The following is a 16,244-nucleotide window of genomic DNA, read 5'->3' as shown; positions in this document are numbered from 1 at the left end:
CACGTTCTGAGAGATAGGGATAGTAACACAACCATTGTGCGGCGTGATTTGGTTCCTCATTAGTGCCTAACTGGCAAAACCAGGAAAGTTGTACTGTTAGATGGCAATGGCAAGTACTTACCCGAAGCACACATTCGAATTCGTGCACCTTATTTCATTGGGGACATAAATGTTCTATGCAGTAGTATTCATCTATATGACCTCATGCTTTGCAATATTCCAAGAGTCAGGCAGCCACATTAGCCGGATCCTGATTGGGAAATGTCGAGACGTGCCTCCCGAAGCAAATAATTCGAGTCAACCGCCAGCATCTAGATGAATGTCAGACATATCCCCTGCCGTCGCATGGACGCAGAAGAACACGGACTCTGTCATAAAAGCACCGTTCACAGATTCGTCAGTAGTTACTCCAGCAAAACTAGCCGAGGAACATAAAAAAGACCCAAGTCTTAAGAGTAGCTTCAGTAAGATTGGCAAGCGATTTTGTTCCAAGAAAGACACTGCGTACTATTTTTATGAAGAGGCAGGTCTTTTGTACCGTCATTACCGTATTTCTACGGGAAGAACTTTTAAGCAAGTAGTCATCCCAACAAGGTTTCGACTCCATATTCTGAATGTTGCTCACGAAAGCACCATGGCTGGTCACCCAGGCGTTCGACGAACTACGTACCGTATCCTCGGAGATTTCTACTGGCCTGGGATGCACGAAGATATCAAGCGTTTTGTCTGGTCATGCGATATGTGCCAGAGGACAACGCCAAAAGGAAAAGTTGGTGTCGCCTCTTTGGGCAACATGCCTCTTATACGGATGCCGTTCCAAAGAATCGCGGTTGATCTGATCGGACCACTATCTCCGAGGTCCGATAAAGGAAATTGCTACGTCCTGATCCTTATTGAATTTGCGACACGCTATCCTGATGCCATAGCGCACGCTAATATCGATGCTGTCAGCGTCGCCGAAGCACTACTTGAAATGTTTTCCAGAGTGGGCTTGCCACGAGAGGTCGTGACCGATCAAGGTACAAGTTTCACTTCTGAGGTCATGCAGGAAGTCTGTCGACTGCTTTCGGTCAAGTTTTTCCCGACCACTCCGTACCACGCCATGGCCAACGGTTTGCTTGAAAAGTTCAACGGCACTCTGAAGGCAGTGCTCAAAATATTGTGCCATGTTATTGGGATCGATACGTAGCTCCTCTTCTTTTCGCGTATCGTGAGGTGCCGCAAGCCAGTTTGGGCTTCTCGCCGTTTTAATTATTCTACGACAGGCACGTGCGTGGACCTCTGAGCGTTATGAAAGAGCTGTGGACAAAGGATGACATCGACGATGAGGTGCGCACAACCTACACCTATCTTGTGAACCTCAGGAGCTGGCTCGAAGAGACAGGTCACCTTGCGCACGAACAGCTAAGTAAGGTCCATAAAAAGCAGAAGTTTCATTATAATCGCAAGAGCAGACCAAGAACACTACAACCAGGACAAGGTCCCGATGATATTGCCGACTGATTCGAACAAGCTGCTCATGAAATGGAAAGACCCCTTTACGGTCTCTGAAATAAAGAAAGACGTTGACTATGTCATTGACATAAGTGGAAAGACAAAAGTCGTCCATGTTAACATTTTCAAGAAGTGCCAGGAGCGGGATCTACCGTACAATCAAGTGTGTACAGCCACAGTTGTCAATGACCAAAACACGAAGTCAGAAGAAACAACAAGTCAGGAACCATAATGTGTCTTGGCGACCGACACAAGAAGAAGCCTTCACCGTCCGCGAGGACACGTTCGCCGCAAGTTCAAAACTTCAAGCCCCGGGCCTAACGAAGCCTTTCGTGCTCCGCACGGATGCCTTGAATACGGGTCTAGGCGTGGTACTTCTGCAGGCCAGCGAAGATAACGTTTTTTTACTTGGTTGCTTATGCTAGTTCCAACCTGCTGCCTTGAGAAACCTACTGTTCCACCATTGAACGTGAGTATTTAGAGTTCTCTGGGCTGTTCAGGAGTTCCATATTTACCTTTGCGGCAAACCTCTCATTATCCAGTGCGACCATCAGCCACTGCAGTACTTACAGTCGACCAAGCACGTAAATAACCATGTTTTACAGTGGAGCTTGTTAATGTATGAGTATTCGTTCATTGTGGAATACATCAAAGGGCCAAAAATGCTACGCCTAACGTTAAAAGACAGGAAGGGAGCATTGTAGATCAGAGATCAAACAGGGATAGCAGATATTCTAGTTGACATTAAGAGGGGAAAATGGAGCTCGGCAGGCCACATAATGCGTAGGATAGATAACGGGTGGACCATTAAAGTTACAGAATGGATACCAAGAGAAGGGAAGTGCAGTCGAGGAGGGCAGAAAACTAGGTAGGGTGTTGAAGTTAAGAAATTTGCAGGCGCAAGTTGGTATCAGCTAGCTTTCGACCAAACAAACCATTTGAAGCCCTAGCCTAGATGTTAGGCAAGACGCTCGCTTGTTTTGCCGAATGCCTTTGCTCAAGTATACTCTTCCGGCAGGTCAGCCGGCACAACCAACCCACCTCCACCGCTATCGTCGTCTCTGATGGATGCTCCTTTCACATTCAGAGAGTTGGAACTAGCTATGAGCAGCCTCCGACGTCGCTGTGCGATGGTACCTGACCTTACCAGTAATCAGAAGCTGACTAACGTACCGGTTGAAAGACGACGTGATTTGCTGGCATTTTTTAACCAAGTGTGGGCCAGCGGGGATATCACACATGTATGAAAGGTAGCATGGGTGGTACCGGTTCTGAAGCCTGAAAAGAATGCTGCAGCTCTGGACTCATACAGACCGGTATCGTTGACCTCCTGTGCAGCGAAGCTAATGGAGAAGATGGCGTGCACAAGCATCACTTGGTATGTCGAGCAGGGTCAAAAACTACCGTCGTGCATTACTGGGTTTCGGCAGCGTGTAAGCGCTCAAGACAATGTGCTGAACCTGCTAAGCCACATAGAACATTACAGTGTGGATGGCCTGTCGGCACTTATGGATGTTTCCACGGCTTACACCTACGTGTCTCAAACAGCCATCATCAGCTAGTTATAAGTTATAGGCGTCACGGGTCATCTCTCACACTTCACACACACGTTCCTCAATGATCGCCGCATCAGAGTTTGTCTGGGTGACACTTCGAGCGTTGAAATAGGCATATTTCGAGCTGTGCCACAGGGGAGTGTTTTATCTCGCTTATTATTTAACATCGCCATGGCTAGCCTCCCAAGAGTACTAAACCATCGAACACCAGTGAAGATATATGCCGATGATATCTGCATATGGGTCTCCGGCTACCAGCATCGCCGCCTCGCACGAGCACTAAATGCCAGCACTAAATGCCATTCAGGTCACTTGGAAACGATTAGATTATCACTATCAACAGAGAAATCATCATTCGTACTAATTACTGGAGTGAGAAAAATGTAGACGCTTGACGCTGAACTAGGACAGATAGCAGATTCGACAAGTCACCAACGTCCGATTTGGCGTTACCTTGGACCACAGGCTACTCTGGCGCCGCGGTGTTGACCACGTTGTGGCGTCATCGTTACCGAGGCTATATGTGCTCAAGCGAGTCGCTGGCATACGCTGGGCCAACCACCTGACGGCGATGCTTCCGCTACATACAGCGATGGTTACCAGTCGGATCCTATACCAGATACCTCTCATGTCACCCTCAGATAGCCAATCCAATACGAGTGCTTAGAAGCCATCCACAGACAATGTATTCGACTTTGTCTTGAAGTCCCTCCGCCAGCATCGAACAAAGCAAGTGCTCTACGAAGCTTAGTCACGCCCTCTTCGACTTCAGGCTTCCCAGGCTCTCATGACACAGCTACTACGATTGAATGAGTTTACGTCCGGCAAAGCCGTGTTAAGACGTATAGGTAACAGGCCGCGCTCACATTTTTATGCAGCACTGAACACGCTTCACGTCTTATGATTGCGCTGCTCGAGACAGGGAAAGGATAGAACCACCCTGGACATTCGAGGACATCACATGCAACTTAAGTGTACCACGATTGCAGTCATAGAGCTGCATTCCATCTGCAGGAGCCAAGCCACTAGTCCTCGAAAATTTGAACACGACTTACCCGAATCACCTACAAGTATACACAAGTGGCTCTGTCAAAGCAGACCAAGACCGCTGCTCAGCTGCATTCTATATTACCTCTCTGAGATATACCCAGTCTGGTCTTTGGGACTCTATAGCCTCGTCGACAGTTTTGGGAGGCGTAGCAATAGCGTCTGCTCTGCGCAAACTAAAGACTTTGCCGCCGCAGGATGTGATTGTCTTTACGGGCTCAAAGGTCGCGCTACAACAACTATACCGCAGTCTGCCATCCCTCTAGTTCCCATGAAAATCACTAGCCATCGTGAAAGAACTCAACAACAAAGGCTTAACAGTAAATTTTCATTGGATTCTCTCCCACATTGGTATTTCTGGCAACGAAAAAGCTGATGCTCTTTCATACGCAGCGCTCTAGCTGTCATCCTCGCTAAGTCAAGGCTCCAAAGAGTAATCAAGTGAAAAAAATGTGACATTATAAATCACTTTGGGTCGCTTTGGGTTCCACCGCATTTGTCCGGTGTAACCAAGACATTTCACCGAGAGGTAGCCTCACTTCTATAGCGAATAAAGACAGGATCTGCTAGTACACTGGCCTGGTTAGTTAAGACAGGGCGAATCAATTCTCTGAACTGCATGGCATGCGACGATGCAGCAGACATTGAACCGTTTCTGTAATCCTGCCCGAAATTCCAAGATGAAAGGGACGCTCTCCTGAAGAATATGCAAAAAAAAGCACCTTCCGCATGCGTGCCTGCAACACCTTATATTTCCCGAAGGATCGGTTATAGCCCGCAAAGAAACTTCACGTCTCCTTATCGAATTCCTCCGAGAACCTGGTTTGATGGACATATGGTGAAACCCTCCAGCGGCCTTGTAAGAGACGCTCGGGCACAGCAATTCGCAAGGCGAAACCCGCCTGTTGCTACAATTCGCCACTACCACCACCACGATCAGCTAGCGCAAGACAGGCGCCATTGGAGATCACAGGGAGAGGCGTTCGTCCTGCAGTGGACATAAATATAGGCTGATGATGATCTCCACACCACTTCTGATGATGTCGATAGTGGCGTGTGGCGGCGACAAGACAAGAGGATGTTGATAATAGAAGAAGACCACGTGCCACGGACGATGAAGCGGCGGGCAGAGCACACAGAGCTTGAGACCGAGCGGAAGCCTCCAACGTCAGCACGCAGAATAGCGGTTCAACGCTCGGGTACTGGCGACCGGTGTGCTGCTACCTGCGGTACTGGGTGTAGATCCCGCTCGTGACCGGGCTCTCCTGTCCACCAGCGGCCTGCTGTTATAGCGACCTGATGCAGTGCTTTGTGTTGGGTGCCGGGACGCCTAAGCTACCTGCCTGCCGACCGAGCTCGACGTTCTAGCGGCTGAGGCCTTACTGGCCAGGTACAGCAGTGGCGCGGTGCTCTACCGGCCTGCTTTTTTCCCCGGCTTCCATGTCGCGACAAGGTGCGGCGCGGTGGTGACGGCGTAGGACGTGGTTGTCGCAACACCACACCTGCGAGACTATAGAGAGACGCAGCCACAACGACCGCCGTCACGGGCACCGCAACGACGACGCACACCGACGAGTGGTGCTGCATGAGTGCTAGGCACATCGCTATAGACGGGCAGGCGTTTTCAGAACTCGCATTATAGTCCGCGTGCTTGTCAAATGTTCTGTACCGTGTTAACGTGGCTGTATAAAGTCTGTCATGTAAAGAGTTCCCGTCTGCCATGTCATTATTAAAAGGCTCCTGGGCCCAATGGAAACAGGAACATCTTTCCATGACAGACAGAAAATGAGGATACCATCATAACAGTGGACAATAAAATAATAACAGTATATAGCTACATAACATAGTATACAACAGATACAACATACGATAGCTACATTTCAAGACTACAGTACAGATACTGAATGCATAAATGCAACCTACACAATAGAAGAATATACATTGAACAAACAAATAAACTTATTGAGAAAGATGAACCAAGAGTAACAAATATTCATAAAAAAGCTGTTTATCTAAAGAAATTTAATTACAGGCTTCTAGATAGAACGAGAAATCCAATATTGACTGGGCTTTCGTTTTATTGCTGAGCTGATTGCAGTGTACTATTGTACGTAGAAGAAAAGAATACTAAATGGACCGATTCTTAAGTTATGGCCTTGTCTCGTGGCGTATCCTGTGTGAATAGCAAATATTTCCGTTACATCGACCTCAAAATGACTAACGATCAATTGGCAAGCAGCGATTTCTTTTTTCTAAAGGCTGAAGATTGACTTTTTTAACAGATCTGTCACTGCTTCCCTGGAGAAATTATAAAAGACAAATCGCGCAGCTTTTATTTGTACTCTTTCTAGCTCATTAGCGTTACTTTTGCTGAAAGGGTTCCAAATGCAGCTAAACGTACTTGGGAGCCTGGGCTGGGATTTATAACGCCTGACATAATCTCGGTGAGTGGTGATTTTTCACGCAGCAGTGCTAAATTATGAAGTAGTGCTCAGAAAAAGATACTGCGCAAATGGCACCAAGTGTTGTCTAAAATGTTTTCGAAGCTCTTTGTGATACAAGAACCAGCTTGCAGTTGACCGAGAAATAATCTTGAGTGAACGGTGACATGGTTGGGTGAATGTAGGCATATTGCATCAATGTGGTGTCAGCGAAATACTTTGTAAGTAAGAGTGGCAAAAGTGTTCAACTAAAGATCAGCAGCCATTACCAGGCTAAGGCGACCTTCGCTGTTTCAGACGCCAGTCATTGTTTAGGTGCATACAATTATTCAAAAATAATTTTTGAGCCATATCTGTCAGAGAAACATTAACGCACGTTTTTTTTTCATGAAAATTGAGTTGTAAAGCTTGTAGCAAGCCTGCGAAGGAAAGTTGTATATTACACGTTTTTAAGCCTTGCAGTGAATATAAAGTAGGCTGATAAAAGCAGAGGAAGTTGATGATCATGTGCATGAAAGCGCTTTGAGGCAACAGCAATAACACCAAGACCTTGGCGCTTTCTTACGTTGTTGTGTAGAAGGCTGCCACGTAGTTGTAATGCGTAATCTCGGCTCCCTTCGGCAAGCCGGTGCTTCCAGAAGTGTAGCAGACTGCGAGGACTGTGTCGCGAGGGTTCTTGACAGGCAACTCAACGAAGTCTCGCTCATCCAGATCCAGGAACTCGGTGACTGAGACAAAGCCTGATGCAGGTCCAATGCAGAAAAGACCCTGATGAAGAAAAGGTAGTACTGCTCAAGTTTCCATGACATGTTTCCAGATTTTAGGTCGTACGGCATGGGTACTGAGGCGCCTATCTCATGAGGTACAGTTTCTTTTGTAGAATCAAAATCAATTTTACTCCACAAAATAATAGGCTTACAGAATATTTATATAATAGATTTCCGATGTCAAATACTCCAATGGCACCATTAGTCACGTACTTTACAATACCCTGTTACACATTTATGTAACAGAAAGGCGTGACTAACATGTGACACACACATTTTACTTTTTCAAGATAAATATATATGCACAGTAAGCACATCCATAACAACTGTGTTTTAGCACAATGAAAACTAAATGAAGACACTTGAAGTAATTTATATTAGTTACAAGTTAACTAGGCATCATCACAAGATAAAACGTATTCTCTAAGTCGTTTCGTAAACTCGTGCATCTTGTTTATTTTTATTTCCAGTTGTAATGCGTTTCAGAAGACGACGAATGAAGAATGGACAATCTGCTTGATGTAATTAGTGTAGTGACTTTGCGAAGCGTGGAAAGCATGACACCTAGTTGTGCGAACAAGAATGAACGTGTATTCAAAAGGCTGAGTGGTTTTATACCCGCGCGAAGCGACTGGAGCATGTGCAATTACAAGGCGTCCAGGCACGTGCTGTGATCGACGATCTAAGGCGCGTGCCCCTGGCGGCCTACGATACCACATTTCCTCCCCTCTAAGTTAGAGCCTGTCCGGGGGCTTACGAGTGCGGGTTGAGCATCTGAGAGGAATCGTTTCCGTTGTAGACACTGGGCTGGCTGTGGGCTCGATGCAACCTCCAGACGCTTCTCCCATCTCGGGCTGCCCAGCTTGCAGGGCTTGGCTGCTTGTTGATTGGGTGTCACCGGATGAGGATGGCCTTTCCTGCGAAGCTTGCTCTGCGGCGAACTGCGTTTTGCAATGTTCCTTCTTAAACGGCGTCAACGATTCGCGTGGTCGTACCTGATCGACGTGCCTTCGCTGCACCCCTTTTGGCGTGTCGACGGTTAACAAACGCTGGCCTTCCACAGTCGTCACGGTTCCCGGTAGCCACCTTTGACCAAGCTGATTACACTGCCGAGTCCACACTTGTGTTCCAGGAACAAATTGTTGCACTCTGTTACTCGGGACGCCGTTGGCGGTAGCACTCTTGCCCGTTCCATCCTCCTCTTCAAAGTAGGCGCTTAGGCGAGTCCGAGGTTGGAATCCCAACAGCATTTCCGCGGGCGACTGCTCTTCTTGGGTGGGCGTGGTCCTGTAACGTAACAAAAATTTTGCAAGTCGACTTTGCAAAATTCCCGCTTGGCTTTTCTTTAAACCCTTTTTGATGGTGCGTACTGCCCTTTCCGCCAAACCGTTCGATTGAGGGTAGTATGGGGCATTCGTTATGTGGCGCACCCCATTTTCCCGGAAGAACCGCGCTGTCTCAGCACTAGTGAACTGCGGACCATTATCCGACACGACAGTCCGTGGTAGGGCAAAGCGTGCGAAAATACACCTAAGTGTTTCTACTGTAGTTGCCGCTGTCGCAGTCCTCAGGGGCACCGCCTCTATCCATTTAGTCTCCGTGTCTACGAGAACGAAGATCATATGCCCTTCCAGGGGACCGGCATAATCCATATATAAACGGTACCACCGTCTGTTCGTCTTCGGCCAGTTTGCCGGCTCCTGCGCTGTGGGCATGGGCAAGCACTGCACGCATTGGGGACACCCTTTTACCAGCTTCTCAATATCCTTGTCTAACCCTGGGTACCAAAATATTGAGCGCGCGATGTTCTTCATTGCAGTCATGCCAGGGTGTGTGTCGTGCAACCTTTTAAAATAACGCCTGAGCTGCTTCGGGCAACACCACACGGTGACCCCAGTATAATACCGTCTTACTCTCAGGCAATTCGTGTCTCCGTGCAAAATAAGGTTGGTATCGCTGTTGTTCCAAACCAAGACGCCTGGGCCAGCCTCATAAGAACCACGTCTTCACTTGCTGAAGCACGTCGTCTTTGTTGGTGTGGCCGGACACTTTCTGCGCAGACAAAGCAAAATCATCGAGCACCTTCGCATGCAGCACATATTCGGCCAGCGCATTTTCACAGCCCTTCTCGCGCACCGGCAGAGGCAAGCGGCTCAGAGCATCCGCATTTGCATTTAGCTCCCCTTTTCGATATTCCAAGTCGTACTGATAAGTGGCCAAGAGCAGCGCCCAACGTTGAATCCTTGCCGCTGCCATTTGCGGAATTGGTTTGTCTGGACCTAACAAACCAGTCAAAGGCTTGTGATCAGTAACAAGAGTGAATCTATTGCCAAAGAGATAATCTCGAAACTTGACAACGCCAAAGATGAGCGCTAGGGCCTCCTTCTCTAATTGGGAATAATTGCGTTCCGCTGACGTAAGTGTTCTCGAGCGGAACACAATCGGGTGATTCACCCCGTTAATGCGGTGAGACAAAACTGAGCCTATTCCCTCTGCAGACGCGTCGCACTCCAGCCGCAGGGGTTTCCGAGGATCGTAATGCACGAGAAAGTTTGCCGTGCTCATGGCGCGCTTTGTGTTTTGGAATGCTGCCGCCTGTGCGGGCCCCCAGCACCATGACGCTCCTTTAGACAACAGTCGGTATAACGGAGCCAAAGTAGACGACAAGTTCGGCAGAAATTTGGAGTAGTACGTGACCAGTACCAGGAATGCTTTTAGCTTGCTTACCGATGTCGCTGGCGGCGCCGCTAGCACTGCCTCCAAATTGTCCTGCAGCGGGTGAAAGCCTCTTGCATCGATTCGGTGCCCCAAAAATGCGACTTCTTTTTCCCGGAACCGACACTTCTCCCTGTTCAGCGTGAGACCGTTCGCCCGTAGCCGTTCGAACACTTGCCGAAGTACCGTGGTGTCGTGTGCTTTTTCTGCTACAATAATGTCGTCCAGGTAAACTTTAACTCCTGGTATGCCCTGTAGCACCGCTTCTATGCGACGTTGAAACAGCGCCGGCGCAGAGTCAATGCCGAACGCTAAGCGGTTGTAGCAGAAGAGGCCCTTGTGTGTATTCAGCACAACTATCTTCTTGGCTTCTTCATCAAGGGGCAGCATTCCGTAAGTCGAGAGTGCTGAATACCTCACCTCCTGATAGCGCTGCAAAAATATCGTCAATTTTTGGTAGCGGATACTGCTCTACTCGTGTCGCTGGGTTGACCGTCAGTTTAAAATCTCCGCACAGCCGGATGTCCCCGTTCTTCTTCGCTACAGGCACTACTGGCGTTGCCCATTCAGCCACGCTAACTGGTGACAACACTCCCTCTCCCACGAGCCGGTCGATTTCGGCAGCTACTTGCGTTCTCATGGCATACGGAACTGTCCGAGTCTTGCAAAACCGGGGTTGCGCTCCATCTTTAAGGTACAGCTTCACCGGCGGTCCCCTACAGCACCTGAGCTTCTGAAATATGTCCGAAAATTCGCCAAGCAGCGCGCTTAACTGGGTGTCGCCGTGAACAACATTCACGGACAACGACGCTCCTCCTTCCAAAAGGGACACACCCGCTTTGCGAAATACCTCTATCGTATCTCTTCCGCACAGGAGGGGCCCTCGATGGTCCACCACTACAAGCGAACTGTTCACCGTAGCTGATCCAAACTGCACCGTCATATCCAGTTTGCCAAAGACTGGCAACGGTCCCAGAAAACATGAAAGGCGCAGCGGCGTTTTCTGTACAGCAGCCACCACTTGCGATGCATCTTATACAAACTCTTGGGGATTACGCTTACCGGTGACCCTGTATCGACAATCATTCGCAGCTTGCGGCCCTCCCACGTAAAAACGTGCTCAATTGGCTGCACCATGTTCTTATTGGCCGAATTGTGCGCGACGAGAGCGTACATCTCTTCTTCATTTTCGCATTCCGTTCCTTCGACAGCAAATGTTCCTGGTGTGTGTGTGTAGGCTCCTTTGCAAGCTTTGCGATATGCCCTCTTTTTCCACATTGGTGGCAGACCGAACTGCGATGTCGGCACGATGCCGTTCCATGGGTCCCTTTGCATCTGTTGCACGAAAGACTATGACTTGGCGGGTTGTAATTCTTTCTCCGGTGCCTTCCTTGCTGCTGTTGGTGTACCATATTGACAACGCCGCTCTCAGCCCGTGCGTAAGAATCGCGCATGCCACGAGCGTCTTCGTTCGCTTTCTCAGAAGCTAATGCGAATTCTTCGGCTTCTTCGCGGGTCAACTTCTTACGGGCCAGTAAGCACCGGCGCTTTTCTTCGTCTCGGATCCCGCAAACGATGCGGTCCCGCAGCATACGGTCCAGCGTCGCTCCGAAGTTACAATTTGCGGCCAGTCTTCTTAGTTCCGCAAGGTAGTCCCGGACGCTTTCTTGCTCTTCCTGTCTTCGCATAAGGAAGGAATAGCTTGCTGCTATTTCGTTTGTCTGAGGGTTGAAATGTTCCTCGAGGCATTTTACAACGTCGTCATACGTCAGGGAGTTGATAGAGACTGCCGGCTGGTGACCTTGCAAGACCCGGACGACACTGTCACTCAACGATGACACCAGCAGGGCACGACGTTTTCCAGCGTCTGTTATTTCATTACCTTCAAAGTAGGCTTCTAGCCGGACACGGTACGTGCTCCAGGTGCTCGCAGCGTCGTCGAAAGCCGGCGGCCGCGATGCCATTCCAACGATCTCAGTGACGAAGTGCGTCCAACCAGTATCCCATCCTCGTCGCCACTGTATAGTGACTGTGGGAAGCGTGGAAAGCATGACACCTAGTTGTGCGAACAAGAATGAACGTTTATTCAAAAGACTGAGTGGTTTTGTAGGAGGGACGTGACGGTGGCTGTACGAGCCGTGCCGTCGTCCCTACTCAGAAGGCGAAGGCGGCGAGCCGAGCGACGGGGCTGCGACCACCAGCGTGGCTGGCTTTTTGGAACGACACTGCGCGTGCCGAGCTTGCGCCTCGAGCACGCGCTGCGCGTCTTTTATTTTCTCCTTTGACAGCCGGCGCTGAGGCACCAGCTGAGAGCGCCGAACGAAGCGCCCCGCGCTGCGGCGTCGGTGAGCGCTACAGGGCCCCCCGCCCAGACGGAACGTCGAAGTGACGAGGCAGTTGAATCGTGGTTGAAAAGTGTTCGTGGCCAGTCCGAGTCGTCAACATGAAGGCATCGGGTCGCCACCACTACTCAGGCGGACGGCACTGGGAGCTCCGCAACGGTCGAGGGACTCGCAGAATGGACGCTTTTGGGAGGGGCGCGTCCAGCCGACAATATAATGATCGGCCCATACGTCTTGAAGGAGGAACGGGGAAGCCTGTGAGGCGAATGGTACGCCGGCGGTACCCGCGCGAGCGTTGTCGGCGGCGTATTACGTGCCGCACCGTTACGTGGCGCGTAGGGTGCGCGCACGACCGATGGAGTTGAAATGCTGTGCGGACCACGACGCGAGCAGTGCAGGTGGACGCGGCGCAGCCTGGCGGGGTACATAGCGACGGAATACGTCGCGAGTGAGCCACGAGCTGACCGGGCAAAGGGGGGTCAAGGCCTGCAGGAGCATCCGGTGGTTCGTTGAGGACGCCTGACGTGGGATGCAGTGAGGGTCGCTGAAGGTCGTGACCCGTGTCCGCGGTGGTGGTAGCCGGCAGAGTCGGAGGCAGTGGGATCGGCGCGGTACCGAGCTCGCGCGCCGCCTCGGAGACCGGCTCAGCAGACCGCGTGGAAGGGTCGGGTGCCGTTGTTGCAGGAGCGATGGCGTTGGAGACAGACCCAATGGCATGCGGCACGGTAGCCGGCGTTGGGTCGGTGATGTCTCCACTGTCGCCTGCCATCGTTGGGGGCGAGAAAGGCGATGACGTGGCCGGTGTCATGGTCGTGACGATACCCTCGGCGACAACATTGTGCGCGTACTCGCACGAAAGAGACCCCTGGAGAGAGCCGGAGGCCGGGGACTGTGCGGTAGCGCATCGGGTGGTCGCCGAGACGGTATCAGGGCAAGTCGAGGGAGGAAGGCTTGCCTGGTGGTGGCTAACGAGCGCAGGAGCAGACGCGTCTGGTGCTGGCGGTGAGGGCGCCGGCAGAGATGACTCGCGCACCGCGCGGTCTACCTCTGGAAGAGGGTGGTAGACAGCACCGTAGAAGTCCAGGATGGACTGCCGCAGTTCGTCGTACGGGCGCGGGCCAGGCGATGGAACGCCGAGGTGGAGCTGGAGAGCAAGCGGCAGGACGTCAAGGAGTACCGCGTGCTTGAACTCCTGGATCCATATGTGGTTCAGCTCCAGAGCCGCCTCGAACTGGGCGAACCATGCGCCGGCGTAGCTGGACGAGAACGGCGGCAGTGGCGGGTCGAACTGGGGCTCCGGCCAGTGAGCCATGGCAGCGTGTCGCTCGGTGGAAGGCGCCTTCTCCCGGGTCACCAATGTAGGAGGGACGTGACGGCGGCTGTACGAGCCGTGCCGTCGTTCCTGATTAGAAGGGCGAAGGCGGCGAGCCGAGCAACGGCTGCGACGACCAGCGTGGCTGGCTTTTTGGAACGACACTGCGCGTGCCGAGCTTGCGCCTCGAGCACGCGCTGCGCGTCTTTTATTTTCTCCTTTGACAGCCGGCGCCGAGGCACCAGCTGAGAGCGCCGAACGAAGCGCCCCGCGCTGCGGCGTCGGTGAGCGCTACAGTTTTATACCCGCGCCAAGCGACTGGAGCATGCGCAATTACAAGGCGTCCAGGCACGTGCTGTGATCGACGATCTTCGGCGCGTGCCATTGGCGGCCTACGATACCACAATTAGTATGTATTTTGGGTAAAATAAAGTTCTTGATAACTGTGAACCTCGTGAATTATTCATTTGAGAACGTTGTACTATCAACCCACCACGTCGTGTGTTATTACCAAGTGTTAAAAATACCAAGATTAAATTTAACGACTTGTTCGACTGATAGGATTGGTTAGATGGTAATAGATATGCAGCATTCTGGTTACATAACCTTTTTGTAATTGTCCTAAGCGCCTGGTTCTGAAAAAATTACAATGAGCATAAATGGATTACGTGTTTCCCCAGCAAATAATGCAAAAGTTAGTGCGCGAGTGATTCAATGAGAGGAATAAGAAAATTCATATTTGATAGTAAATAGGTATTGAGTTTTTAGAAGTACCCTATTTCCTTAGGCAACAATCTGCTTTACTTACGATTTTGTTGGATAGATTTCAGGGAAGTTCCACACTGAGATAACTACAAGAAAACCTGCAGAGGTGGGAATGATGCCCACTAAACGCTGGTAAGAAGGAAATACAACACATTTTCTTATAGACGGGCTTATTTGTAGCTTGTTAGCATGGCACGAGTCCAGCAGGTCGGGTAAATTGTCATTAAATATGGATATTATAGTTCTCAGACACTCGTCAGAGTTTGTGATAGTACATTTTCAGCAACATTTGCACGCATTGAAGAAAGGCAGTCAGACATACCATTGATATATTGTCACGAGACTGCGCGCAATGGGACAAAGACGACGTTGACCACTGGGGAGAAGAACACCACGATTGAAAAAGATTGTCTTTCCGCCATCTCTGCAGTGCTACACCTCGCTGTAAATAGTTTGTAAATTTATTTTCATTTATACCGTTTCCCATGGCATTTTGGTGAATATGCTGGATAACTACTGAAGATGGAACTCTGCAGTGGACATGTCCTGGCAAATGCCACCATGCCAATAGGCGGGTATATTGCTTCAACCGCAACACCGGCACCCCAGCCAGTGGTCTTAATCCTACCCGGTGATCCTGGCTCTTTTTGCGGCACTGACAACGATGACGTCGATGGCTGGCTTGGGAATTATGAGCGCGTCGCAACGAACAGTCGGAGGAACCTGACAGTGACACTCGCCAATGTCGCTTTCTACCTCAGTGGGACAGCACGCGCCTGGTTTAACACTAACGAAACAGAGCTGACCAGCTGGGTATCTATGTAAGCAGACGATTCGTGACCTATTTGGCAAACCAATTGGCCCTCAGCGCGCCGCTTCGAAACATCTCTTCTGTCGCGCCTAATCTCCTACGGAGTCGTACGGGTCGTTCATCCTTGGCGTTATTGCCCTTCGCCGCCGAGTTGATGCACCATGACCGAGGCGGACAAACTAAGTCACGTCCTCAAAGGCATCGCTGATAATGCTTTCAACTTCCTGGTCTTTAAGGAGTGCTCGACCGTTCAAGACATAACAAGGAATGCCGGCGTTTTGAAGCGCTGAAGAGTCGCCGCATCGCCCAACAATTCATGCGGCTTCCAAACACGGCCGCTACATCGTCCCGCGCGGACGTTCAGCCGCCCAATCAGCAACCAAACACCGATAGCCTTGTCCGCATCGTGCGTCGTGAAATTGAGGCAACGTCGCCGCCTTCCTATTGCGTACGCCCTTCCGAAGATTCCGGATTGACTGTCTCTTTAATCCAAGCCATCGTGATGGAAGAGCTAGCTAACGTAGGACTCCAGCCTGTTGCCTGCCTTCCTAACCCTCGGGTCAGTTCGGTTCTTCCGCCTTACAGAAATGTAGCAACGTTGCGCCGCTATCATGATCCGGCTCAGTGGAGAACCCAGGACGATAAGCCCATATGTTTGCATTGCCACGGTGTTGGACATATTTCTCGTCACTGCCGGTATCGCCAACCTTCCTCCCCTCGCTCATTTTTTTTTTACATTCGCCTCGACGACAATCGATCCCTGCAGTTTCCCGCTCGTAACAACTCCCCGCTCCGAGACGCTCATGTACCAACCCGCTGCTCCAGCCGTTCACCTTCTCCACACGACCATTGTTCCGGGTCATTCCTGCCCCACAGCTATTCATCGCCGCAGCCCTCTGGCCGCTCTTCGCGGGAAAACTGAGCAATGCAGCTGTCGGAGGTGACTCTGCATTGGACCCACGACCTGCAAAGCCTCTCTTAACCTTGCCCATGC

At 50.6% G+C, this 16,244-nt stretch overlaps 2 protein-coding genes across 4 annotated transcripts in view; both read right to left on the bottom strand.

Moving 5' to 3' along the window:
* The window catches only part of LOC119450779 (uncharacterized), a 93,811-nt gene that overhangs the window by 42,472 nt on the left and 35,095 nt on the right, over positions 1-16,244 (bottom strand). For all 3 annotated transcript variants that reach the window (XM_037714281.2, XM_049666223.1, XM_037714280.2), the window contains exon 5: positions 7,104-7,306. In XM_037714281.2, coding sequence (XP_037570209.1) covers positions 7,104-7,306 — 203 coding nt within the window. The remainder of the gene's footprint in view (positions 1-7,103; positions 7,307-16,244) is intronic.
* Positions 1-16,244, bottom strand: part of LOC119450780 (uncharacterized) — a 177,998-nt gene that overhangs the window by 127,626 nt on the left and 34,128 nt on the right. The window lies entirely within an intron of this gene.

This window comes from Dermacentor silvarum, chromosome 4 (assembly GCF_013339745.2).
Source record: "Dermacentor silvarum isolate Dsil-2018 chromosome 4, BIME_Dsil_1.4, whole genome shotgun sequence".
NCBI lineage: Eukaryota > Metazoa > Arthropoda > Arachnida > Ixodida > Ixodidae > Dermacentor > Dermacentor silvarum.
Note: the sequence above shows the minus strand (reverse complement) of the source record. Positions and strands in the feature narration are given on the sequence as shown.